This window comes from Chelonia mydas, chromosome 6 (genome assembly GCF_015237465.2).
Source record: "Chelonia mydas isolate rCheMyd1 chromosome 6, rCheMyd1.pri.v2, whole genome shotgun sequence".
NCBI classification, from domain to species: Eukaryota; Metazoa; Chordata; order Testudines; family Cheloniidae; genus Chelonia; species Chelonia mydas.
The window spans coordinates 125,513,763-125,539,835 of NC_051246.2; the positions used below are offsets into that span (position 1 = coordinate 125,513,763).

Here is a 26,073-nt window from a genome sequence, read left to right on the forward strand (position 1 = left end):
TTTTAGCAAACTTTTCTTTACTAAAGTCTCTTGTTATAAATTACACAAATAACTTTATAAACAAATCCCCCCAGCTTGCATTTTGTTTAAAGTAATAACTTTATATCATACAAATAAAGAAATTTCAAGTATGAAAAGTGCATTATTGCAATAATACCTCTTTGCAAGTCCAAAAATCTTGGTATAGAATAAAACTGTAAAGTGTAAAAAAGGAGTAAAACAATCAGTGCCATCTATTCATTCAAGAAGTCCAACATATTAAAATGTTGCTGTGTGTGTGTTGCAGAGGCAGATTTACATCTGGAAGCAACATGTATTTGAAAAGAAGCTCTGGGTGTGTTCATTGTTTTGTGTTAATTTATCTTTTCTAGTTTTCTTCACTTCCATGTGCAGGGTTTCACAATCTCTAGGAATAGTGGTGCTCTACGTCACCCATTCTGTGCTGCGGCCACTTGCATATTTCCAAATTCTTCCTCATCCTCATGTGTTCGCTTCAAACTTCCTAAAAAAAAAAAATATTCGAGAATATGCTTTAAGAAGTCAGTTATTATAAGCACCTATCATCATTAAGATCACAAGACAGTTTGCATTAGAAACTCAAATCTGCACATACTCAACCTTCCAAAACTTTCACCTTGTGGGGTGAAGCTTTCCTTTCTTGGTCTCTGACTAGTCTTCCTCCAACAAAGGCAACACTTTTCCCACCGTGAAACGTTCAAGTGCACTTTGTTACCGGACATGGCTACAGCAAACAGCTCAAATTCAGTCTTTAATAAAGTTAAAGAATTAAGCAACTGAAAAATCATATCTGAATACGTGCAGTGGGTGTGGGCTATTAAAGCCTCACTCTTCTGTCATCACGGCATGTGCTCCCTGCCTGGCCTGATCAGAGGCCACTGTTGGGACAACGTGAGGGAGGAAGACTAAAGGTAACATTTTAAAAGTGCCCAGTTCTCTCAATTGAAACACAGCAAAATCCTCCCTCCCAAGCAAAGCTGCCTTAGCTTTAGGCATGGAATATGCTCTGATTATTGGCTGCCCCCCCATCTGGATCTCCACGTAGCTCAGGGCTTTCAGCAGGTTCTGGGGATGCATGCCACAAAGCTACCCTTTCTCCAGTATATCGGGGAAGTGGAGCATTTTCAGTACTCCATCCTAAACATAAGATTGCAAGTAACTCCTCTATACAATTGAAGTCATTTTTCACCCAGAGAAACAGATGCACTGCACAGGTAAGCCTGACCATTGTTGCCAATGGAAATCACTTCACAAAACCAAGCCACATAACTGTCCTTAGGAGACAAGAGAGTAGTTACAAAGAACAGAAGAGACTTCTTACCTGTAGTACCAGGTGGAACAGAGAGTGATCTCTCCAGCTGCAGTGGTGACATCATCTGGATAGTTAATTTTGCTAGATAGATGGCTTCATATTCCTAAAAAAATAAGGACATATTGCTACTAGGTACGCATGGACCTTTGCAAAGTAAGGAGACACTGGACTGTAAGTTAGAGAGAAAGCTGCTTAGGACAAAGGTTAGAGGAGGGTTTATGGGAATGAAAACGTTTAGTAAATGAGTTATGCTTATTGGAACACATCCATCTTGTTAGCCCCATTTTTCTTTCTTGTGGCAATTAGTGTTCAAACTGAGACAGTCGGGGCAGGGTGGAGGAAAGAGATGGCATCCACCTAACAGTAGCTGCACGAAGTGGGTATTCACCCACGAAAGCTCATGCTCCAATACGTCTGTTAGTCTATAAGGTGCCACAGGACTCTGCCGCTTTTACGGATCCAGACTAACAAGGCTACCCCTCTGATGCTCGCACTCAGAGAGGAGAAAAAGGTTGCATGAACACAGGTTCTCAAGGAAGGATGTTTCGGGAAAAGGAGGCAGTGTTGCTCCAGGGAGGGGATTGGACTATAAAGCAACTGAACTGGCAATATAGGACAACTGCAGCGATTTTAGACAGGGGTGCAATTGCATAGGGCTGTGAAGAGAAAGACAAGGTATTATTTTACTGCAAACAAATGCCACAAATTTAGAAATAAGATGACTGCACAACGAGAGGCTTCCTATAAATAAGAGACTGTAAAAATAAAACTAAATAAATTGTCTCACCACCAGGCAGCCAAGTGGATGACTGACAACTATTACAAGCCCATTTCAGCAGATCACCCCAGGCTTCCCAGCCATTTACGCAAAAGACCTATTTAAAGCTGGTGGTAAATCTATTTAAAGCTGGTGGTATAGGGGTGTCAAACCTTATTACTGAGCTATTTTCTGTTCTCCGATATGATGCCAATAAATGTAGTGATTGTGGACCACGGTATCTGCTTTGAAGTTCTCCCCTGTCTGCCGACTAACCAGTAGTTAAGAAGCCCTAAGATGATGTATGAAATAACAGATTTTCATTTCTTACTGATGTCTGAAGTTGCTTTTTTCAAAGTTTGATTCTGGTAACTGATTAAAGTGACCGCTCTCTTCTCCCCCACCCTCCATAATTCCAGATAAACAAGTGTCAGAGTATGCTAACAAACATTCTAATTAGATTAATTTTAAACCACTTGAGAAACACTGATTTTTAGTTGCATAAGTATATACATAACTGGCGGGAAAGGAAGCCATGTGATTTAAGTTATAACCAGGAAAAAATGTTACCTGAAGTTGATGGACAAATCCAGCATTAGGATTAATACAGAATCTTCTTTCTTGAACATAAGTAAATGCATCCCTTAATGAGAAAAAAGATCTCTGCACTCATCTCTTTGGACTGACAAAATAAATACAGCTAGACCAGTCTATTGCTACTGGCTCTAAATTCTTAGGGGGAAACACTTTTCTTTAAAAGACCATTAGAACTAGCCCTTCTGTACCTGGACTAGCTTGGGGGTGTAGGAAAAGGTGGCTTTAGGCTCCCCCTTGCCTAGGGCCACAAGGTTGGTCTCAAGGCACAGCGTTAGGACATCTCTAAACTGCACTGGGTGGCAGAGGCCCCAAGGGACTATTACAGCTGGTAAGAACATGGGCATTGCCACACTGGAACAGACTAGTGATCCATCTAGTCCAGTATCCTGTCTCCACCCGCTTCAGAGAAAGCTGAAAGCACCCCTGCAGCAGGCAATTGGGATAATCTGCCCAAAGGGAAAAGTCTCCTTTCAACTCCCAAGAGTTAAAGGTTGGCTTCAGCCCTAAAGCCACAGAGTATGTCTCTCTGAAAATTCTTTATAATACTACTAAGTTAAATCATTACTTTACATTTACAATTAAGTACTTGGTTGGGAAGGCAGCAGTTATCTTAAACTGCAAATGGACCAATGTCCCATAAGTATTTTTTAAATTAGACTTTTAATTTCTACAGATAACTTAAGACAACTAAATTCCAAATCAGTTTAAATGTACTTTTCTTACCTGTACTTCACCCCAAATGTTTCCATAATGTATGCAATAACTAAGGCAGCACTGAAAAGAAACAAACTATTTAGAAAAAAAAAAAACATATTGCATATAAAAAACAAAAGAAAAAAGGGAAAGGTTCCTACCTTCTAGAAATCCCTGCATTTCCATGGACAAGAACTTTTCCTGAGAGGAGAGAGAATTACTTGTATAGATGTTTGTGTGTGTATATATATATATACACACACACTTGTATAAAAATTATTCTCTCCCAAGTTTACCAGCTTTTCACCTTAAACACATCTATGCAACAGCAAGGTATTTGCTTAAGAATAATAGGTTAGTGTCTTACAAATGTTGTTTTACTTCACTCTAGATCACTAATCGGGATCCTGTTAGCGCGGATCCTAGTAGAGGAGCAAGGCCCTACATTTAAAAACAAAAACCCAAGCACATGAATCTGTATTAATTTCCAGAACACAATCAAATCTGCAGTGGACAGACTGCTCTAGGAATAGATTGGTTATCCAAGTTTGGGTGGAAGGGAGGGAGAATAGTTTGTATTGGGCCTATATTAAAATGCAGTGTTAAGACTAATTCCACTACCAGGTTCATGAGCACGCAAAATGACAAGCGCCAGTCAGCCAAAAAACCCAAACATTTGGGAAATCCCCACTTCGGTACTTGACAGTTACAAGTATTTATGCCCAGATACACACAACTAAACAAGTGGATTTTTAAAGCTTTGTAACAAACTATTAGGATATTAGGTAAATCAAAGAAAAAGTGAATCCAAGCTTACCTCCAGTTTGTAAACTTCCATCAATAAATTCTTTAGTCTATAGGGAAAAGAGTGAGCTGGTTATATGAAGACATGCAGTTCCAACTAGAGCTGTAAATACTAACACCGTTTTTACATTTAAAAACTGAAGAGTATTCACACCAAACATCATTAGTCAATATGTAAAGATTCAAGATTTTACATGCTAAATATGTCACTTAACTGTTCTACATATAAATTAGGGTTGTTTTTTTTAACGAGAATTTTGAAATACAAAGAAAAGTTTTGGTGGACAGTTATTTGAGAGCTACCTGAAGAGATTTAATTAATTATCAGAAATTAAACACATTTTAGTTAAGCATTACCATGAACAAAGTTTGTTATTTATAATCCCACCATGATCCCAAGATACTTCATGACAATTCAATGCAAACAGCCTATGCTATCCAGAAGTGAACAGATGAAAAGCAAAATACCCAACAGAAATATAATCTGGGTCACAATAAAGTACTTACGAAGAATTACATTGATGTCGGTATATCTACTGTAAAAAGCCATCTTTTTAAATCTCTTGTGTAGGTTTCTATTAATCAACCAACAACATGGGATTTGTGGTCTAAAGAGCTCTCTGGACCAACACCAATATGAGATGGTCAAATAGTGCTGACTCTTCCTTGTTTCCAGCTGCTGCTCAAGCCCCCAGTCTCTTAACTGCATAGAAGAGCCCAGTAACCTTCAAAAGCAGCTGGAAATGAGACATCTCTTTTTTGGGTCATAGCTACATAGGAGAGCAAACAAGAGCCATCCTGAATGTCTACAGCCATATCCAGAGTAAAACAGTTACAAGGAACAGGGCAGAAAAGAGGACCAGGGCAGCAGGGCAGCACGTGCAGGGGAATGGGGAGAAGACAAGTAGCTGCAAAGTAGTACATTGGATTAATGATTAGGAAGGGGGTTGCTATTATGTGGTCCACACTATGAAAACACGGACTACTGTAAGATGCAAGACCAGATGTGATTTCGCTCCCTTACAATTTAATTTGGGGGGAATTCCCATACAATGCTTCAATTCTCTCAAAAACAAACAATCCAAAGTGTACAAATTGAGGTTCAGCATTTCTTTAACCACATTTTTCTGTTTAATGTTCCAGAGTGTAACTAGATATTTAAATGATTTTTTTTTATTATGAATATTGCATTAAGTCCTTTAAAGTAGATTAAGATATGCTACCAGAAAATGAATTTAAATTTTGCACCATTCAGTTTCCTTTCATTTTTTAAGCTGACCTGTACTAACATTTGCTGTAAGGAAAAAAATATAGGGTTGATTCTTAGAAACCAAGCTTTTCCAAAATATCTAGTAATTCTGGGTACACATCTTAGGATACTTTAAATGGGCCTGCTTTTCCGAAAGAGATGAGCACCCACTGAAAATCAAGCGCTAATAATAAAAATAATAATAATAATACCACCACCACCTATCTCTTATATAGTACTATTCATCAGCAGATCTTAAAGGTCAGTATCATTGTCCCAGTTCTGCAGATGGGGAAACTGAGGCACAGAGAGGCAAACTGACCTGATCAAGGTCAATAAGCAGGACAGTGGCAGAGCCAGGAATAGAATCCATTATAAGATGTTTCAAGTTAAGCACTGAAAAACTGCAACACCCAAAATTACTAGTCACTTTGGAAAATCTGACTATGAACTGCTCCATCCACAATCGACTCAAACTGACAGACCAAGATACTTACCGTAGGGAAAAATCGTATTATATTTTCAACTGGATTATCTGCAATATCCAAGACTAAATACCTGAAATTAAAACAGTTACTGTGAGCATACAACAGTCTTACATATTGCCTTTTCTTTAATGGGTACAGTAAATCTGGAAGATAGCTTTGCTGCAATGTCATTCAGAAAACTGCATAAGATGTTGTACAATGCCATATAAAAGAGCTAGCCTCATTTTCCTGTCTCAATTCCAGGACTACAGGGAATGTAGCACCCTTGTAGGCCCTTAAAAGGTTCTGACTGAATCTGAAGGATCCTATCCAGTTCTCAGCTGGAAGGATGAGATCCAAAATGCAGTGCAAAACCGCTAAGGAATCAAAGATGCAGAGGACCACGCTGGGTATGAATTTATATATAATGGAGCTGAACCACTATTCCATATTTCCAGTATTATCAAGATGTTAAATTGTACTGAACTCTCTTCTGGGGGCCTGTGTGCCACAAGAAGGCTGCATATATTGTCTTTGAATCTGTTATTGCAACAGTGTTTCAACTTACTAAAACAAACTATAACCAGAACTGACAGATCAGTAATTGGAAGACAGTTGGAGACTATTTGTGTATTTGTTTGGTATACCACAAAGTACTTTGTGGCGTGGTGAGACAAATACACATTTTAGAGATTATCTGACACACCCTTGTTTATTTTAGTGTGACATTTTTCAAACAATTAATATGAACATAACACGATTACTTGAGAGGACCATGCTAGCAATAAGGAAAACACCTTTAAAAATCCCATTAAATATAATTAAAGCATAGCTTTTCAAAATAAGATCTTCAATATTGTTTTATTTTTCAGAATGCTGTTATGTTAATTTCTTACCTAAATAATTGTTGGAAGTTTGGTTTAATAAAATTTGCTTCAATATTTTGCCGTATGCATATCACATGGGTTATTCCATGTTTTTGAAGTATAGGTAGCTGCAAAAGATAAGAATTTAGGTAAACTTTTTAAAGAACATGTAATGTTTTTTATAGTAGCATATTAAGAATTATAATGAAAAATGACATGCTATCCTTAAAATATGATCTATGTGAAATGTTAGATTGGGGTTATCAGGCAAGTATATAAAAAGTTAATACATTTAAGACTAGACCTCCAATAGTCAGATAAAGAGAAGAACTGTTTTATCAAATGTAGGGTTATATGGAGAATGCTCCTGGCAGCAGGGATAAAAAAGCATCAAGCAGAGAGGGGGTTTAAAAAATGGTTTCCCCACCCCCAACACACCCTTCAACTTCTCTGAAATCTCTCTCAAGTTCATGTGCCATGTGGTAATATTATTGCTAACACTGAATCTTGATGGAACCAGTCCATAACAGGCGAGAAATTATATTTCTAAACTATATGATGTAATTTTGCAAACTTTTTTTCTGCCTCTGGGATATGTTAAAATTGAACCGCTTAGTTAGCACTACATAAATATTATATTGACTGATCTGATTTATGGTTTAACGCTAACAGAGAAATAACTGTCAGTGGCACAATATCCATTGTCTGAACAAAGTACAGAGGAGCATTCACAGAAATATCTGCTTGCCACAATCTATGTAAAGTTCTTTTAAAAGAAGTCAATCTATAAATTCAGATTTTGTTAATTATGGTGAAATCACTAATAAATGCTCATCACCTTCAGGGGAAGTCACTGAAAAATTGTTTATACAATCTAGTATTACACATTCTTTTGTCTGGAGTGAGTAGCGTAGTTGTATACGGCAGAGGCAAGTGAATAAATCACTGTAGCTGAGTTCAGGGTCTGACTTCAGGAGTTAACATCGTAGGCATGTGATTACATGAGACTCAGCTTTCATTTGTTTAAAAATAAGTTTTGTGCTCTCCTGATTGTCAAGGAAGCTCAAAAACATGAACTGGGTGCAACAGATACAAAGATGTCTACCTGAGTCTGCAGACAGCTTGAAATAACAGCTGAGAGGTGTGAACTGAACTGCCCCAAATATCAGAATGGGGTGCCAATTCCAAGACTCACTGCTCTGGGAGGAGTGGGGCCACAGCACAGGGGCACAAGCCAAGGAACCTCACGTCATAATGTGCCTATAACCCCAGATTACCTTCATCCTGCCCGAGTTAACACATTTTTTTGAGTATGCAAATCTGACAAACCATAGCAGGTAATATAAGAAACTCCTTGCCTGAGGTTGTGAAGGCTAGGACAATAACAGGGTTTAAAAAAAGAACTGGATAAATTCATGGAGGTTAAGTCCATTAATGGCTATTAGCCAGGATGGGCAAGGAATGGTGTCCCTAGCCTCTGTTTGTCAGAGGGTGGAGATGGATGGCAGGAGAGAGATCACTAGGTCATTACCTGTTAGGTTCACTCCTTCTGGGGCACCTGGCATTGGCCACTGTTGGTAGACAGGCTACTGGGCTGGATGGACCTTTGATCTGACCCAGTATGGCCTCTCTTATGTTCTGACAATACGTTATTCATACTGAGTTGTTGTATCTGTATTGGTCCCAGGGTATTAGAAAGACAAGGTGGGTGAGGTAATATCTTATTGGACCAACTTCTGTTGGTGAGAGAAACAAGCTTTCAAACTACACAGGCTCTTCCTTGGGTCTAGGAAAGGTAGTCAGTGTCAGCTAAATACAAGGTGGAACAGACAGTTTATCATAAGTAGTTAGCACATATTCTAAAAGGGATGGTTAACAGTCCACTCCACCTTGAACGGTCCCTTGGAATATATGCTAACTTCTTATGCTACGCTATCTGTTCGACCACGTATTTAGCTGTGAGACAGGGTACACCTACACAGCAAAGAAACACCTGCAGCTGGGCCAGAAGGGGCTGTTTCATTGCTGTGTAGACTTTTGGGCTCAGGCTGGATTGTGTGGTGGGAGGGTTCCAGAGCTCAAGCTTCAGCCTGAGCCCAGAAGTCTACACAGCAATGAAGCAGCCAGAGCCCCGCAAGCCTGAGTCAGATGGCATGGGCTAGCCGCAGGGTTTTCTTTGCTGCGTAGGCGTATCCCCTGAGTACTTTCCCCAGACCTGAGGAAGAGCTCTGTGTAGCTCGAAAGTAGAAGATGGTCCAATAAAAGATAATTACCTCATTTATCTTGCCTCATTTATACTGAGCTCATATATGAAAGACTTCAAAGAGTTGTGTAAACATTAACTGTATGCAATTTACTTTTTCACAATAACTATGTTAAAGTGACAGGTTTCAGAGTAACAGCCGTGTTAGTCTGTATTCGCAAAAAGAAAAGGAGGACTTGTGGCACCTTAGAGACTAACCAATTTATTTGAGTATAAGCTTTCGTGAGCTACAGCTCACTTCATTGGATGCATACTGTGGAAAATACAGATGATGTTTTTATACACACAAATCATGAAAAAATGGGTGTTTATCACTACAAAAGGTTTTCTCTCCCCCCACCCCCCACTCTCCTGCTGGTAATAGCTTGGGTAATGGCCCACCTTGATTATCATACACATTGTAAGGAGAGTGATCACTTTACATAAGTTATTACCAGCAGGAGAGTGGGGTGGGGGGAGAGAAAACCTTTTGTAGTGATAAACACCCATTTTTTCATGATTTGTGTGTATAAAAACATCTTCTGTATTTTCCACAGTATGCATCCAATGAAGTGAGCTGTAGCTCACGAAAGCTTATGCTCAAATAAATTGGTTAGTCTCTAAGGTGCCACAAGTACTCCTTTTTCTTTATGTTAAAGTGCAAAAAGCAATTTTGCTAGAACTTTACTTAGAAGAGAATATTCTGAAAAACGTACCTTGCTTTTCATAGCTGAAGAATATGGGCCTAAAAATAAACCAGGTAAAATTTCCTACGGGGGAAAAAAAAACATTAAACATCAACTCAAAAAACTTAGTTAAAAATGCATTGGGCTCTCAACTCCAACTGTGGCCATGGAAACAAGTAATTTATCATGTTGTGAGGGACATGTTATCAAGTGTCATTTATAACAGGACTAGGAAAAAAAGTTTTGTAAAGTAAAAGAAATGTGATCCATAAGAAGAGACTCTTATTTTTGAAAGAGAAATCAAATCCTTTATATGGACAAAGTTCAAGTTAGATTGCCGCACCTTATCTAGCCCTCGTTTAATTAGTGGATTTCAGTGGAATTGTGAGCTGGCGTGAAGGCAAGTCATCTTAGGTATTCCAAAAGCTCACTTATGTTCAGTTTACATAAATTATTTCACTTTATATGATAGTTAGGAACATATGATTAATTTGTATCCAGTTATCCTCCCTCCATTCAATCTCACTCTCAGGCATGTCCGAAGAGCTTTATTTTATGCAAGGATTTGGCTGAAAGGTCATGGTACTAACACTTAAATTCCCCAAACGCTGCTATTTGAGAACACCTGCTTCTGAATGAATTTAAGTCAGAAGCAAAGTTCTAGTCTATTTGTAGTTTCCATGCTCTAAAACATACATGAAGGCAGAAAACTGTATATTTCAGGCGTTGGGAGAGAGAACAAGATTCCCAATTAATAGTGTTTTTTAACTTTACGTTTGCATACTGATCCCAGACACCCTTCATTCTAGACTGTCCTCTCTTCTCTCCTCATTCCTCTTCCCCCATTAAAAAAATCCCTAGCTTCATACTTAAACCTCCAATAGAACACAGCACATGTCCAGCAAAAGAGATTGCTAGCATCCTCCTGCTATATATTGTAACTACTCTATGCTAGCCACTAGGGGTGAGGAATTCAAGAACAATGTAGCATGCACCCCAGGAGGCATATCTGCTGCAATACTGCCAGCCTGCTATCTAAGAGCCTGAGGTTAGTTTTGAACTCAAGTCTTTCATTTGGCAACTCCACGTACTTACTGAATGAGCCACTGGGCTTTGGCTCAAATGAACAAATTAGAGTGTCATACCTGCATCTCTCTTCTCATGGGATAGGTCCAATCCTTTAAAAAATAAAATAAAATATATATATACATACACACACACACACAATAGGGAATGTGCAAAAAAAGCTAGCAACCAAAACAAACAAGCACATTGTGAAATAGTCTGATTGCTGGAAAATGGATTTTCTAAATTAAGCCAGCTGCCTGCCATTTCATAATCTGCTACTAAATGCATCTTGGGTCAAAATGAACTGCCAGAGCAAAGAAAGTTGGACTAACTAGCAGAATTCCAACCAAAGGGAACAGTGAAATTAAAACTTTTCATGATGAGTGGATCAAGCCTAACCTGTGTCTAAACAGTTTTCTGCATTAGCCCTGGGGGATACAAAATTCTGGTAAAGGCGATGTTTCTATGGCTATAACCTAGGCAAAGGTACACATCAACAGGAATCTTGCAGGTACCACCATATAATCCATCACTTGATATTAGCTTTGCCAATTCCAGAAACTTACTCTATATTAACACAGTTTGCCAATTCCACTGCAGAGTAAGCCACAAAAAAGTCATTTCCATTTTTCTTTATCCTAGACAATTGTATGGGTTTGTATGCACATCTCCCTGCATCAAGCCAGAAGGACCTGAATATTCCTTTTAGTTAGTGTATCAGATTCCTGCACCATCACAACCCCTTCCAAGTTTTGTTGTGGGGATGCATTTCTGCCAGTGCAAGGTCACTACAGCCTGCCTTGGCTCATTTTGTACCATCCCCTCAATCCACCTGCACATTCCAGATGCTGGAACCAGCATTCCAATCTCCCCCCACCCCGTTTTTTTTGTGCCTTACAGAACAACTGCCAGAGCTGAGTTTTAAAACCTATCAACACAGTCTGTCCAACTCCTATTCTTTTCCTCCCTGACAATCCACTATCCCTTCCTGCTGTTCACTCATTCATTCCCTATCCCATGTGAATTATCTCCTGCTCTCCAATACTTTAGGGGTTAATCAGGATCAGGCCCCGCCCCCCATGGTAGGTATTCTACCAACACAAAGAATTTACAATCTAAAAAGGCAATGGGGGGGAGGGCAAATGAATAAAACATATATGCAAAGAGAACAGGGTGATAAGCACACCTGCTTAGTTTGCCACAGTGTGTGTATATTTACATAAGCTTTCCTCAATCCGCCTTCCATGGAGGCACTAATAGTTCCTTTGTTAAAATTTATACAAACTCTTCCCATTTGCCCTTCCAGGGCTCTGCTAATATCCCTTTTTCCCTTCCCACCACCCCTTTGGAAAATTAATAGGTTATATAAAAAGACATACTTATTGGACAATTGCTGACCATGACTTTAATGTGTCAGGGTTACAGTAGCAGTTTATATTGCAAGGAAAGAATTACGGAATGTAACCCCTAGATTTCAGAAGTGGGAGCAGTAGCTTCAGGTCCCAAAATCGCAGTATGGCCAATTCAAGGAATTTGGGGGAGCCATAAATACTGTTAACAACGTAATATATCACTTCCCTCACTTAGATACATGTCTTAAAACAAAAATAGGTACTCAGTGAGGCTTTACAGACTAAATGATATTTAGTAGGATTATATGGGATTTGGGTATCAGAGTAAAAAATTTTCCCTAAGCCCCTGGATTGCGGAATTGAATCTGGGACAGCATTTGAGGAAAGTTCAATTCAAATTAAAATATGGAACCACATTTTAAGAAAAATTCTCCCTATTACTGTGTGAAAAGACTACACAAACAAGGAAAATGGATTGCAGTGAAACTGATTACACAGAAAACACTGCCAAATGCACAAAGTAAATACATTAGTCAACTTTTAAAAAGTTATCTTCCATTTACACTAATCATGTGTTACTTGTAATAGAAGGTACATTCTATGAGATAAATGTGATTTTTAGTTGATTGTGTCCTTTGTTTTGAACGTCTGGTGATCAGCTTAAGGATTTCTTCTTATTTACACAAAAAGGTGGGTTTTGTCTATGGAAAAAGAAAATCAGTCCTACTGCTCTGTAAGTCTGCCTGAATATAACTGATTGTACTAGTCTTATATTTGTTTGGAAATGAAATCTGAAGAGAGTTTATTATAGTACTTTGGATAGTTAGAAGCGTGTGACAAAGTGTTGACATATTGATAGCCAGTATCTTTCCTTTGAAAAGGAAAGATTGAAAAGAACCTCCCCTTATTAAAATTTGTCTACACACACGTTTGCACTAGTTTCATTAAACCAGTGAAAGCCCTGTGTGTATTCTTATCTCAGTTTAACTTAAACATGGTTGTAATCAATTTAAGCTAATCTGAAATAAGCCTGATTGAAACCAAAATGAGAACATCCACAAAGGCTTTCATTTTGATCTAATTATCCATATAGACAAGGCCTATGATTTATGTATGCTTTTGGTGTCCTGTACCTGTTGTACAAACACACTTGTGTGTTTTGATAAACACTGTTTGTTTAGTTGCTTTGTATTGTTAAATTTAGAAGACACAGTCTTAACCTAAAATATGGTGAAAATGCACACTGAGAGTGCATAATCTTGTTAGAAGTTTGGTCTGAAGGATTACAGCATTAAATATACAATCAATTATATTCAGGCAAGACTGAGTCCTACTGCTTTCTCATTTTCTTTTCCTAGGGACAAAACACACCTTTTTGTGTAAATACTTAAACAGAGCATAAACAAGAAAGCTGGCACAAATCATAACAGGGGCCAAATGCTGCAGCAGAAAATGTAGTTGTGCAAGAAAAGCAGGCAGCAATTAGCAATACACAGTCCAGGGAAAGAAAAATAGGGAATGACCTGAAGGTATTCCGAATGAAGAAAAATGTCAGTGTGCTCTCCAGACATCAGTCTCCAATGTCTCTGGGAAGTCTTAAGGGTACAAAAGCCATTCTCCACTGGGATCTCTTTTGGACAGTAGGTATCAGAAAGATGCTCTCTCAGATTAAGTGCTTTCTTTACCCGAAAGCACACGATTAGTTACTAAAAGATTCTAACATAAAGTGCAAGAATTATTCTGGTGGTTTCATGATAGCTCTCCAGCGCTTTTGCACTCAACAACACAAGATTATTCCGTTACCGTACAGAAAGTATATGAAAAAATCCTTGTCTGTAGATTAAGCCCTGGCAGATGTCTCACACCAAGGAATTCATCCCATCATCGCTATTTTCTCCAGAGTGACAATGCTCTGTGCATACTGCCTGAGATACCCAGCAGACAGACAATAGTAAGCATCTCCTTTCAGATCAGACAGAACGTGGGAATTTTGTTATGAAAACAAACTCTATTAAGACCTGCCAACTGGATACAGTAATACGGCTAAGTTTTGTTAACCATTTTGTAGATTATACCCAAGCAGTGAATGTAACTCAGCAGCAGATGAAATGGTTCCTATGGTTTGTAAATCACCAAGCTGAAGAGTGCCATGTAAAAGGTGATCAAGAAAAGCCTTACAAAGGGGTATTGTTCATCTATAACCAGCTATCCCAAACTGGATTGTGGCTCAGAGGCACAGCTGTTCAGAGAGAATGTAGGGGGACTGCAGGAGTTGTGAAAGAACTAAAATGAATACACAGCATAAATCCTGCACTTGTGTGTCCCCAAGGACCCCAGCTAATGGCTCAGTGTAGAGTGCAGAATGTGAGGGAGTTTTAAACAGTGTGTGGTGTTTGCCTGCATTTACCTTCTATGAAACAGCACATACTCCATTAAAAAACATCACGTATGACAAAGTACAAATACTCACATGCGCGCATGCACCATGACAATGCGTCACTGAAATGGTACGTTTGCTTTGATAGCTAAGGCCTATGAGTGCATACAACCACACTGCACGTGATTCAGTCTTTACTGGAGCTCGGCTCTGGCTGAGGAGCAAGCAATCCATGAAGATTAATCTTTTCTGGTCCTGTTGCAGTCAAAAAATTGTGCCTGCTCATGATTATGGTCAGTAGCATAGGTGGCCTGTGAAACACTTTGTATTCTGGATGAGAGGCACAAGCTCCAAAAAGTGGTGGAAAACCTGGTGTTTCATGTAATAAGCCAACCTTATATTTAAGCATTAACTACGAGAGAGAATGTGTGTTCTGAAGCAAGGGATGGCTATTAACACACAAGCTGGGACACTGACTTCTATATTTAATATTAATAACCGGAGAGCTGTTGGACAAACTCTCTTTGCCTGTGTGAGGAACAAGTTTGGCCAAGTTGTAGGCGAGGGGTCCGGGGGCAGTCAGGGACAGGGAACGAGTGGATAGGGAAGGAGTCCCGGGGGGGCCGTCAGGGGCCGAGAAGCAGGGGTGATCGGATATGGGTCGGGCCACAACTGGCTGTTTGGGGAAGCACAGCCTCCCCTAACCAGCCCTCCATACCATTTCGGAAACCCGATGTGGCCCTCAGGCCAAAAAGTTTGACCACCCCTGCTATACAGTAACCTCCTACTACTGGATCAATGGAGACTAAATAACTGAGGTCCATCTAGCACTATAACTACAACCAAGTCAGAAAATCTGGTTATATTACAGTTGTCCCTCTGACTAGGTTACAGTTTGCAGTGTGGATGGGTCTGTTACTCACAACCAGATGGGAGCCTTGGGCATGTCAAAGGCTTTAGTCCGATTATAGGAGAGAGTTAAGTCTTATCCTGTCCACATTCTAAAATGTAACCAAGTCTTATTTTGGCTATATTTATGGTGTATATGGGCCATCAGAGGAAAGTCCCCTGCTCCACAACAGTCTGACTTCATTGCTACTATCTCAATTTATCCTTAATATCATGGTCTAGGGATCCACAAAAGTACATAAGTCATTGCAATGCTCCCTATACAACACATGGGGGAAATAGATGCCTAAGAAAGGAATCCACACAAGCCAGGATGCTAGGCAGTTGCCTACCTAAGCTAGCCAATGGGAGATGCCAATGAGACAGGGATGTGTCCTAAGCCTCACTTCTCTCTCAGACTTAGGCACCTAAGTCCATGCTGCAAGCGAGGCACCTCTCTCTTCTTGCAATTCACAGCCACGAAACCTCTCCTGCAGTCAGGTGCCTACACCATTTCTTTCCAGAGCAGCTGCGGCACAAGCCTAACTCCACACAAAATGGTTGGGGAAAGGAGGTGGCAGACTCCCTTTTAACCTTTAGCTCACTGGTTAGGGTACTCACCCAATATGTGGGAGATGCCAGTTTACTTCTTCTCTCTACCTGACGAGTGGGGTTTGAACTTTCAGGGACATGCCCTACCTACTGGACTGTGGAGTCATTCTCACTCTCTCTTTCTTTGGTCCTATGAATAATTATTTAATACAAAATGGACAGCTTCAAGAAGAGAGATAGAGAGCCACATCAGAATATCCCACAATCCAGTGGTTAGGGAACAGTTCTCAATTTCCTATCTCCCTCCAAATTCAATGAATTTGAACGGCAGGAGGGAAACCTGATTTACTTTGCCCTAATTCCCTCATTTCATTTTCTACTATTAGTCTGTTCTGACAGTTTTAGCATCTTGTCCTCACACCACAACTCTCCATGGTTGTGGGTTTGTTCCTTCACTTACATCCTCTAATTCTTTCCCCCTGTACTTATCTTGAAATCTTTCCTCTCTCATTAGCTAATCACTTTTTCCATAAAACATTGTGATATTGTGCATTAAGGGCCATATATAAAACTTAAATTGGTTGTACTGATGGCACTTCTAAATAGGAGTGCAAAATACAACTGCCAAAAGGCCATAAAACACATTAATAAAGTGATGATTGAACATCCAATTATATGAATTTCATCTAGTCTGATTCTTAGTTTTGCCATTAATCAGATATACACAGTTAGGCTGCTGAAAATATATTCAAGAGAAAGGTCTGAATATTACTGACAACCACCTTTTCTGTCACTGTAAAATGTGCTACTTTAATCTCCATTTCCTACCAGGGATTGAAATTCTTAGTAGCCACAAAAAGAAGCTGCCCTAGGGTAGTACCAAGTAGGTACAAATAGGCTTTCTATAAGGAATGGAGCTGGGCAAGAGAAGGTGTCGAACACAACTCCCACACAGATCTTTCTAAGGATGGTTAAACAGGATTTGACAATAGTGCATCCATGCGCTGCTCAGAGGCACATCCACAGAAGCTGCATTTGACAATAAGCTTCTAACAGTTTGTTTTCTGTAGATAAATCAACTATTTTTGCAGAGTACTTCTCCAGTGCAGCATATAAACTGCCATACAAATATTTTAACCTTTGAAAATACAGAGTGAATGCCAAAGCAGAGGTGGGAAGCAAGTTAATTGACTACGAAGACAATGGGGAATGGATAGGAAAATAAGGCTAAACAACAGGGAAATTCATGGGGCAGGAAGCAGACAGAACAGAAACAGGTAAAGATAACTGAAGAGAAAGAGGGAACACACAGAGGAAAGAGAAAGTGTGCTAGTGGGCTAGCACGTCCTTTCAAGAAACAGGAAAAGAGTAAACAAAGAAAATTAAGACAAGGGAAACTAGAAAGAAAATGGAAAAATGTATATAAGGGAAGGAGAGATGGCAAGAACAAATACTTTGTATTGTGTGCTATTTTCTCCACCTTGTTGTATTAGTCTGGAAGAAATCCCATAACAATTTACAAACACTAACTTGGAACCATTAGATTACATCAATGCAATATTCTATTAACAACAGATGATGGAGGGTGAAGGCAGAGCGCTGCCTCTCACTGTTAGGCATGATCGGAGTATAATTTTTGTTTTTTTCAACAGGATGAAAATAGGGGTCTTGCCTACTCTATTGTCTGGATGACTCTGAGAACCCATGAACATCTAGTAGGATAACACCACAAATATTAAGGAAGTGAACACATTTGCAACTGGCACCGGGGAAGGGATTTTTTTACTAAGATTGTTTAAAACTGTTTTTATTTACATCTAATTAGGAAAAAGGTTGAGTTTTTACTGGACTGTAGTTAGAAAATGCACCTCTTGTAAACAGAGCACATTGATTTGGACAGTGATGAGACAATAAACATGGAGCCTCACAATGTCATTTTTACAATTACTTTTCAGATTAGGCCATGCTCCTGGAAGCTGCTGCATGCAAGTAAACCTCTGTGGCTGTTGGGATTCCCACTGATTTCAATAGAGCTCCACAGAGGTGCAGGGTCTAAACCAGGGGTCACCAATCCGTCGATTGCAATCTCTGGTTTCGCAGCGTGGCTGCCACTAAGGCAGGCTCCCTGCCTACCCCAGCCCCACACCACTCCCGGAGGTGGCCAGCATGGCCCCCGGGGCAGGGATCTCCCTCTGCACTCTGCTCCTGCCTGCAAGCACCGCCCCCACAGCTCCCATTGGCTGGGGGAGCTGCAGGGGCGGTGCTTGCAGAGAGGGGCAGTGCGCAGAGCCACATGCCCCCCCGGCCTTTCCCCCAGGGGCAGCAGCAGCAGCAAACTGGCCCCTTCCAAGACTCGTATGGGGCCGGTGTAGGCAGGGAGCCTGCCTTAGTCTTGCTGTGCCCGCTGCCGACTGGGAGCCGCTGGAGGTCAGTGCTACCCAGCAAGAGGCCGCACCCCAAACCGCACCCTGAGCCCCCTCCCAGAGCCAACACCCCAAACCCCACCTGTACCCCAACCCCCAGCCCTGAGCCCCCACCCGGAGCCAGCACCCTGTACCCCCTCCTGCACCCCAGCTCTGATCCCCCTGAGCCACTCTGCCCCAGCCCTGACCCCCCCAGAGCCAGCACCCCAACCCTGACCCCCCCCCAGAGCCAGCACCCTGTACCCCAACACACTGCCCCAGCCCAGAGCCCCCTCCTGCACCCAAATTCCTTCCTAGAGCTTGCACCCGTCACCATCTTCTGCACCCCAAACCCCTGCCCCAGGCTCAGCCCAGAGCCCCCTCCCACACTGCAAACTGCTCGGCCCCAGCCCCAACCTGCTGAGAGTGAGTGAGGGTGGGGGAGAGCAAGTGACGGGGGGAGATGAGTGAGCAGGGTGGGGCTTTGGGGCAGGGTAGATCCTGGGTTGCCCGTAGATTAAAAAAGTATGAGAGGATTATCAGCTTCTGCAGCTGTGAAATGCTCCCCCTTTGACATATGTATTTTGGCAACATCCTGCGAAATCAGGCTCAAGATTTGTTTTCTTTTTAATTTGTATCCTTTGCTAGCATCGTGTAGCATTTCTTTTAAGTCTTTGCTCTGTCTGATTTTTATTTGGGTATGCTGATCGTACATTTTAATAGAAAAAAACCTTTTTAAGTGCCCACAGACCAGCAGGTATTAAAGTTTGTATAAAGAGGGGTTTTGCTGGGTTTCATTTTACAGTAATCTACAGCTCATGTAAAAGTGAAAGCTTAAGAAAATGTTCCCAGTTTTTCTTATATTTTTAAATGTTTATACAGATAGCTGTAATCCATCTGGGCAAAACAGACAGATTACAAAGTTTTAAACCACAGACAACTGACACAAAATTAGTGTTGCTATGAATGTTTACCACTGTCAAACACTTGTTTGCCAAACAAAATGAGTCCTCCCAATTATTTTTATATGGAATAATATAATAGACTAAAGCAATAACTAGTATGCAAAATACACCAAGACAGTGGTTCTCATCCAGGGTACATGGGGGTATGCACAGGTCTTTCAGGGTTACATCAACTCATCTAGATATTTGCCTACTTTTACAACAGCCTACATAAAAAGCACTAACGAAGTCAGTACAAACTAAAATTTCATACAATGACTTGTTTATATTGCTCTATATACTATACACTGAAATGTAAGTACAATATTTATATTCCAATTGATTTATTATATAATTATATGGTAAAAATGAGAAAGTAAGCAATTTTTCAGTACTAGTGTGCTGTGACAATTTTGTATTTTGACGTCTGATTTTGTAAGCAAGTAGTTTTTAAGTCAGGTGAAACTTGGGGGTACACAAGACAAATCAGACTCCTGAAACGGGTACAGTAGTCTGGAAAGGTTGAGAGCCACTGCACCAAGAGACTGAACTCCGCATTAAGAATGTTTACTTTAGGCACCTGCATCCAAATACTGAACTATAATCCAAACTCTAAAAATTACGACTACAAAATGGAAATTTTAAATCCTTAGCTCTTTTTTTCTTCAAACTAAAATATTTTAGCAGTAATTACCACTGCAAGTATGTTTAAGGGTCTGCATTGTTTCAATTACATAAATCCTGCTTTTTTCTACATTTCTGGCAAACACCGATTATCTTTGTCTCTCGAAATTACGATTTTTCTTTATTTATTCCTTCCTTTATTCACCATCAGTTATTACACCTGGGTTCTGGGGAACAGTGTATTAACTACTGATGTAGAACCAGCAGAGGAAACATGTGTACAAAACATAGCTCCTAAATGAGTGTTTTTTATTTTAATTTCTCAGCATCTGAGCAGAGGGTTTTCTCCAAAAAGTTTTAAGAATTTAAAGCAGTAATAATCAAATTGTTAAAGCGGGCTGAACTTTGGATCTAGGGTACTTGACAATGTGCCTTTAAGGTACAGGAATGTAGAAACAGTTATACCAATTTTTCCCCTTGTGTAGCTTCTGCAGTTTTTCATGGAATTTGGCAAGCAATAATTAGAAGATGTAGGCTAATTACTTGAGGTTTTGGGGGGTGGGGTTTGAAAGAGCATGAGAAATTAAGGTTTAAAATGATTTTGGAGCATGTAAAATCATTATTCAGAAGGCTTTGACATGTTCGATATTACTGATCCATAATAAAACAAATGCTTATAATTGTTAACACACATTCACAGCATCTACCAGATGCGCTTTGCCAGAACTGTGATATATTTCTAGTATGTATCAAGACGCACAAAATATAGATAAAGACATTCTCCATAGGAATCTCGATGGCACTGTGAGCTGGAAATATGGGTTCAATTTCTAATCAGATTACAAGAGGAAAACAGTAAAGAAGTGGTCTCATCCAAGACCTTATTGGCTCATGTCACAAAATTGCACAATTTAGCATTACTGCAGTCCGTGCATCAGCATGGAACAGTGGAGATAATGCAAGTCAGGACTGATGTATGCTGGCAGAGATGTATGGCAGAAGCTTGATGACAGCACCTGCCTGCCTACATTATGTCTACCTGGAGACGTGACTGAGCTCCTCCTTTGCATGAGCACTAAATTTATTCAATTAAAGTAAATACAAAGAAAAATTAGAAAATGTGAGCCACCCCAGTAATGGCTCTGTGTGCTCATATGGGAGAGCCAATAATGATTTCCAGTCCCTGAGAAGGTAGCAGACTACAAATGCTGCTGAGGCATGATGAACTTAACCTCACCCCAGCAGGTAGGGGTAAATGCTGCCTTGGGTTTCTTAATGCAAGCCTTCAAGCTCAGTGGTTCTCAACCAGGGGAGCAGTGAGAAGATTTCAGGGAGTCCGCCAAGCAGGACCAGCATTAGACTCACTGGGCCCAGGGCAGAAAGCCAAAGCCCCACCACATGGGACTGAAACCCTTGGGGCTGCAGCTGAAGCCTGAGCAATGTACCTTTACGGGGCCCCCTGTTTCATGGGGACCCAGGCAATTGCCCTGCTTGCTACCCCTGAACGCTGGCCCTGGCTTTTATATGCAGAAAACCAGTTCTTGGGCACAATTGGACTATGGAGTTTTTATAGCATGTTGGGGGGAGGCCTCAGAAAGAAAAAGATTGAGAACCCCTGTTCTAGCTAATTGAAGGGTGGCACTGATGAGCTCTGAAAGGCATCTTTATCCAAGGCTAGTAGCTGCAATATGCAGCCTGAAAAGGTCGTCCCAAATAAATCAATTGGCCTGTTGATTTTTACTCTTGGATATTATGCAGAGAGAAATGAACTCGAATAGGAAATTTTACATTACAGAAAGTAGTACCCACTGTGACTTAGGGTGAAGATACTGATGCTCCTATCAGATGACATTCCCAACATTCTTGATCATTTTTAAACTGTGATATTTTATGGTTACTTAATCTACCACACTAGTCTTAGGTATTACAGGAGTCTCAACAGTTGTGTATTGTTATACTACTTGTACTAATCTACCTTCTTGTGGCAGTGTATAAGAGACAAAGTTTCAGCTTTCACTGATTTTATTTTATTTTTGTGGATTGGACAATTTTAATTTACTTCATTTGCTTTTCCAAAGCACATTTGAAGCACTGGACTTTATAGCATCATAAGTGATTTTAGGTTTCTCCTTGTCAGTTTGCTTTAGTTTTATAAAGATATTTTCTAACATCAGTGGTATTACAGTCTTAACGCCTCCCTACAGATGGGGATTGAAGGGATGCAAGTTAGACACAATTTACATTTTGTAAAAACATTTACAAGACCTGTGATCAATAGAAGTGTTTTCACAGTTTAAAAAAATATTTCCAACTTTTTTCCTGTCACATTTACAGCCCTAACATTATGGCATTATGTTAATGTCTGAGAACTACGAGGGATTAGTCTGTTTTCATTATCTGCACTGAAAAATGCAAACAGTGAGAAGTAAAATAGATTTATAATTTCAGTTTTAATGAAACTGTTTTAATGTTAACATTAACAATGATATTTATTTTCAAAATAGGTTTACCCCAGTGTCCTTTTAAACTATGCTAGCTAAAATTGAAGTTTAAAATGTCATCAACCACAATTCTGGTTAACTACTTCTGGACACAGCTGTAGGTAGCATGCATGAGTGCTCCAAAGTGGGCAGATATTTTGTTTAAACAAACAGATATACTACTGACTACCCTGCAGGGGTTGTGAACACAACTTTTAACTTGAGTTCAGATACAAACCATATTATAACTGTGTTTGAGAACGTGTCTAAAATTTTAGAGAGTTACCAGACCTAGTAGGGAAAGGACATTAAAGAAATAGTACCAAAACAAGAAAACAGATATAGTAAATTAGGTATTGCAAATAGCTCACCATAATACAAAACAAGCAAGCAACAATAATTCCCATCAATACGGATGTAATAATTGAAAGCATCTGTGAAGTATGCAGCAATTTATAAAACTGTCAAGATTTTGGACACTGTCAACATCCAACCATAAATGCAGTGGCATTCTGTGTTCCCCATATGTCGGACCCTAAAAATTTCATGGCGTGAAAAATGCATCACGACAGTGAAATCTGGTCTCTTGTGTACTTTTACCCTGTAATATACAGATTTCACAGGGGAGACAAGTGTTTCTCAAACTGGGGGTCCTGATCCAAAAGAGGGTTGTGGGTGGAGGGGTCGCAAGGTTATTATAGGGGGGTTGTGGTATTGCCACCCTTACTTCTGCTCTGTCTTCAGAGCTGGATGGCCAGAGAGGGGTAGCTGCTAACCCGGCGACCATGCAGCACCCTGCCACCCTGACTTTCATGTTGCGGCTGGTGGTGGTGGTGCTGCCTTCAGTGCTGGGCTCCTGGCCAGCAGGCGCCACTCTCCTGTCACCCAGATTTGAAAGCAACATCGCCACCAGCAGCAGCACAGAAGTAATCGTGACACTATCACAAACCCCCTACAATAATCATACAACACCCCCTGCCCCCAAACAACCCCCTTTTGGGTCAGGACTCCTACAGTTGCAACACCAGGAAATTTCAGATTTAAATATCTGAAATCATGAAATTTATGATTTTTAAAATCCCATGACTGTAAAAATGGCCAAAATGGACTGTGAATTTGGTAGGGCCCTACCCATACGACATTATCAAAAGGGGCACACTTGTGCCTGTTTGAAACATAAGAAAACACATTACCCCTACCCAAGACTGGCACTACAGATTTAAGCGAAGTTCAGAAATCAAACACTAAACTGATCTCGCTCTTTTGACACCACACCAGGAGTAGTTTTGTCTTAGCCGATATTGCCACCTGTCTTAAACGGCAGGGCAGTCACAGCTCTTCAACACTAAAAGTATTTCCTCAACAAAGGATCACCCAGTGCTCCAAATTGTTTCTACTATATCTCAGTTAGTAACCACCACATATCTGGAGAGGGGATTTCCAGGTGACCCACCCAGTGCTCCAGATTGTTTCTACTATATCTCAGTTAGTAACCCCCACATATCTGGAGAGGGGATTTCCAGGTGACCCACCCAGTGCTCCAGATTGTTTCTACTATATCTCAGTTAGTAACCCCCACATATCTGGAGAGGGGATTTCCAGGTGACCCACCCCCCTTCAATTTCTAAGAAGTGAGGTAGCAGTCAATTGTCCTGCAGCCCACGCTATCAAATCAGGGGCAACCTTACAGGCAGGTGGAGACGGCAGCCGGTGGAAAGTCCCTCGTGATCCCACAGAGGAGAGAGGGCGTTAGAGTCAGTGGCAGGCTGGGGAGCCAGGCGGGTGCCTGGGGGGCGGGGGTGCCGGGGGGCAGGTCGGACCTGGGGGGCAGGTCTATTCAGTGGCAAGCAGCAGAGGGCTCAACAGTGACCCTCACAGAAGTTACTCATCAGGAGGCACAGGAGGGAGAGTCCCTAGACACCCTGTGGGGACCTGGGGCCTGCCCCACCCGCTGGCTTGAAGGGGGTTCAATGGTCCAGCGCCCCCCCCCTCTACAAATAGTCCCAGCGCCCCCGTAGGGGGAAGGGGGGCCTCAGCAGAGATCCCAGGGGCCGGCAGAGGAGGGGGGTGACGGGGCCCCCGGGGGGGAAGGAAGGGGGGGCAGGAGGCCCCCGTGAGGAAGCGGGGGGGCTGTCCCGGAGGCGGTAGGGCCGCGGCGGGGCAGGCCGGGGCACACAAGGCCTATGCCGGGGCCGGGAAGGGGGGCGCCGATCCGGCGGCGCTCGGGCCCCTCAGGTGGAGCGGGAGCGGTGCCGGGGCGGGGGGGGGGGGGACGCCCCAGGCCCGAGCGCGCGGCCGGGCCGCTCACCTCGGAGTCCTCCTTGGCCTGCGGCAGCGCCGGGAAAGCCGGCCGGGCGAGCTCCATGGCCGGGCGCACTGCGGGCGGCGCGGCTACTCGGGCACCGGGCCCGCGGGCCCCGCCACGGCAGGAGGGGAAGGCGGCGGCGGCGGCGCGCTCAGCGGCTCGCACCCGGCCGCCATGCTGCTTCCCTCCCGCGGCCGCCGCTCCCCGCCCGCCCCCCGGGCGCCGCTCCAGCAGCGCCCTCGCCCCGCCCCCGCCGCGAGCCCGAGGGGCGGGGTCCGGGCTCGTCAGAGCCTGGGGGCGGGGCCCAGCCGCCTCAGAACAAGGGGGCGGGGTCTCGCTCGGTAAAAGCTAGGGGGCGGGGCCTCACTGAGTCAGAACTCGGGGGCGGGGCCTCTCTCGGCAAGAAGAGGTCGGGGGCGGGGACTTGGTCGGAGCCCGGGGGCGGGGCCGCCCTTGGTCAGAACTCGAGGGCGGGGCCTCTCTCGGTAAGAAGAGGTTGGGGGCGGGGCCTTGGCCGGAGCCCGGGGGCGGGTCCAGCGAGCCCCCGTTCCGCGCCGCGCTCTCTGCTGGGTCGGTCCAGCCCCTTGCGCTTCGCAGGTGCGCGGGGCTCAGGCGGGCACCGGCAGGCCCCGGGAAGAGGCTGGGCTGGGCGCTCCCTGGTTGTGCCCAGCGCCCGGGGATGGGGGAGAAGCGCTTACGCCAGGCCCAGGAGGACCAGGCTTGGCTTGGCCTCTCCTCCCGCCCCTGGGCGCTGCAGCCTCCTGGTGCACCGGCACCGGGCTCTGTCGCTCCACCCTGCAGCCCCTGCGAGGACCAGCTCCGGTCCAGCCTTGCTTGCTGAGAGCTAGGGGTGCTGCACAGATGCCGCTGATCCTCCTTCCGCCCCGACACCGGCCCCCAGGTAACCTACACTCCCCTCTCGGGCCAGCTTTCACCTCCCCTCCTGTCCTGCAGCTCTCTGCTTCTCCAGGCCGCAGGAGCGGCTCAGCTGCTCTAACCTGCCACTTGCTGCGGTGACTTTCTCTCTTGATCTCCCTCCTGCCCCCTCTCGTCCCCTCCCTCATCCCACGCTCTCCCAATACAAATGTGCGTTAGGTTCTCCCAGCTGAAAGAGCCCACTTGCCTCTCTAAGTCCTGTCCCTCGGCCTTTCATCTCTAACCTCATTGAACAAGCTGTCTAGATGGCTGGCTGGCTGGACTTTCTCCACTCCAAGCCGGCTTCCACCCCTGGCAGTCCATTGAAACTTTAATGACTTCTTTCCCCGCCTAAAGCTCAGAGCCAGCCCTCTATCATTATTTATGTTGCAGTAGCACCTAGGCGCCCTAGTCATGGGCCATAACACCATGGGGCCAGGCGCTGTAGAAGTGGAACAAAAAGTTAGATTGTAAA

General features: G+C 42.6%; 1 protein-coding gene across 3 annotated transcripts; it reads right to left on the reverse strand.

The window, feature by feature from the left end:
- Nucleotides 1-24,889, reverse strand: STYX (serine/threonine/tyrosine interacting protein). 3 transcript variants are annotated; one of them, XM_043548307.1, is made up of 12 exons: nucleotides 23,633-23,803; nucleotides 10,837-10,869; nucleotides 9,722-9,775; nucleotides 6,794-6,891; nucleotides 5,928-5,988; nucleotides 4,195-4,231; nucleotides 3,539-3,578; nucleotides 3,408-3,458; nucleotides 2,658-2,730; nucleotides 1,340-1,433; nucleotides 635-742; nucleotides 1-502 (listed from the first exon to the last, which is right to left on the reverse strand). In XM_043548307.1, the coding sequence occupies exons 2-12, from the start codon at nucleotides 10,852-10,854 to the stop codon at nucleotides 429-431; spliced, it is 708 nt and encodes a 235-aa protein (XP_043404242.1). In that variant the 5' UTR covers nucleotides 10,855-10,869; nucleotides 23,633-23,803; the 3' UTR covers nucleotides 1-428. The 3 variants fall into 3 exon arrangements, with proteins under 3 accessions (XP_043404242.1, XP_037757221.1, XP_037757222.1); XM_037901293.2 differs by lacking the exon at nucleotides 23,633-23,803 and adding an exon at nucleotides 13,635-13,827; XM_037901294.2 differs by lacking the exons at nucleotides 635-742; nucleotides 23,633-23,803 and adding an exon at nucleotides 24,687-24,889.
- Between the last annotated feature and the right edge of the window lie 1,184 nt (nucleotides 24,890-26,073).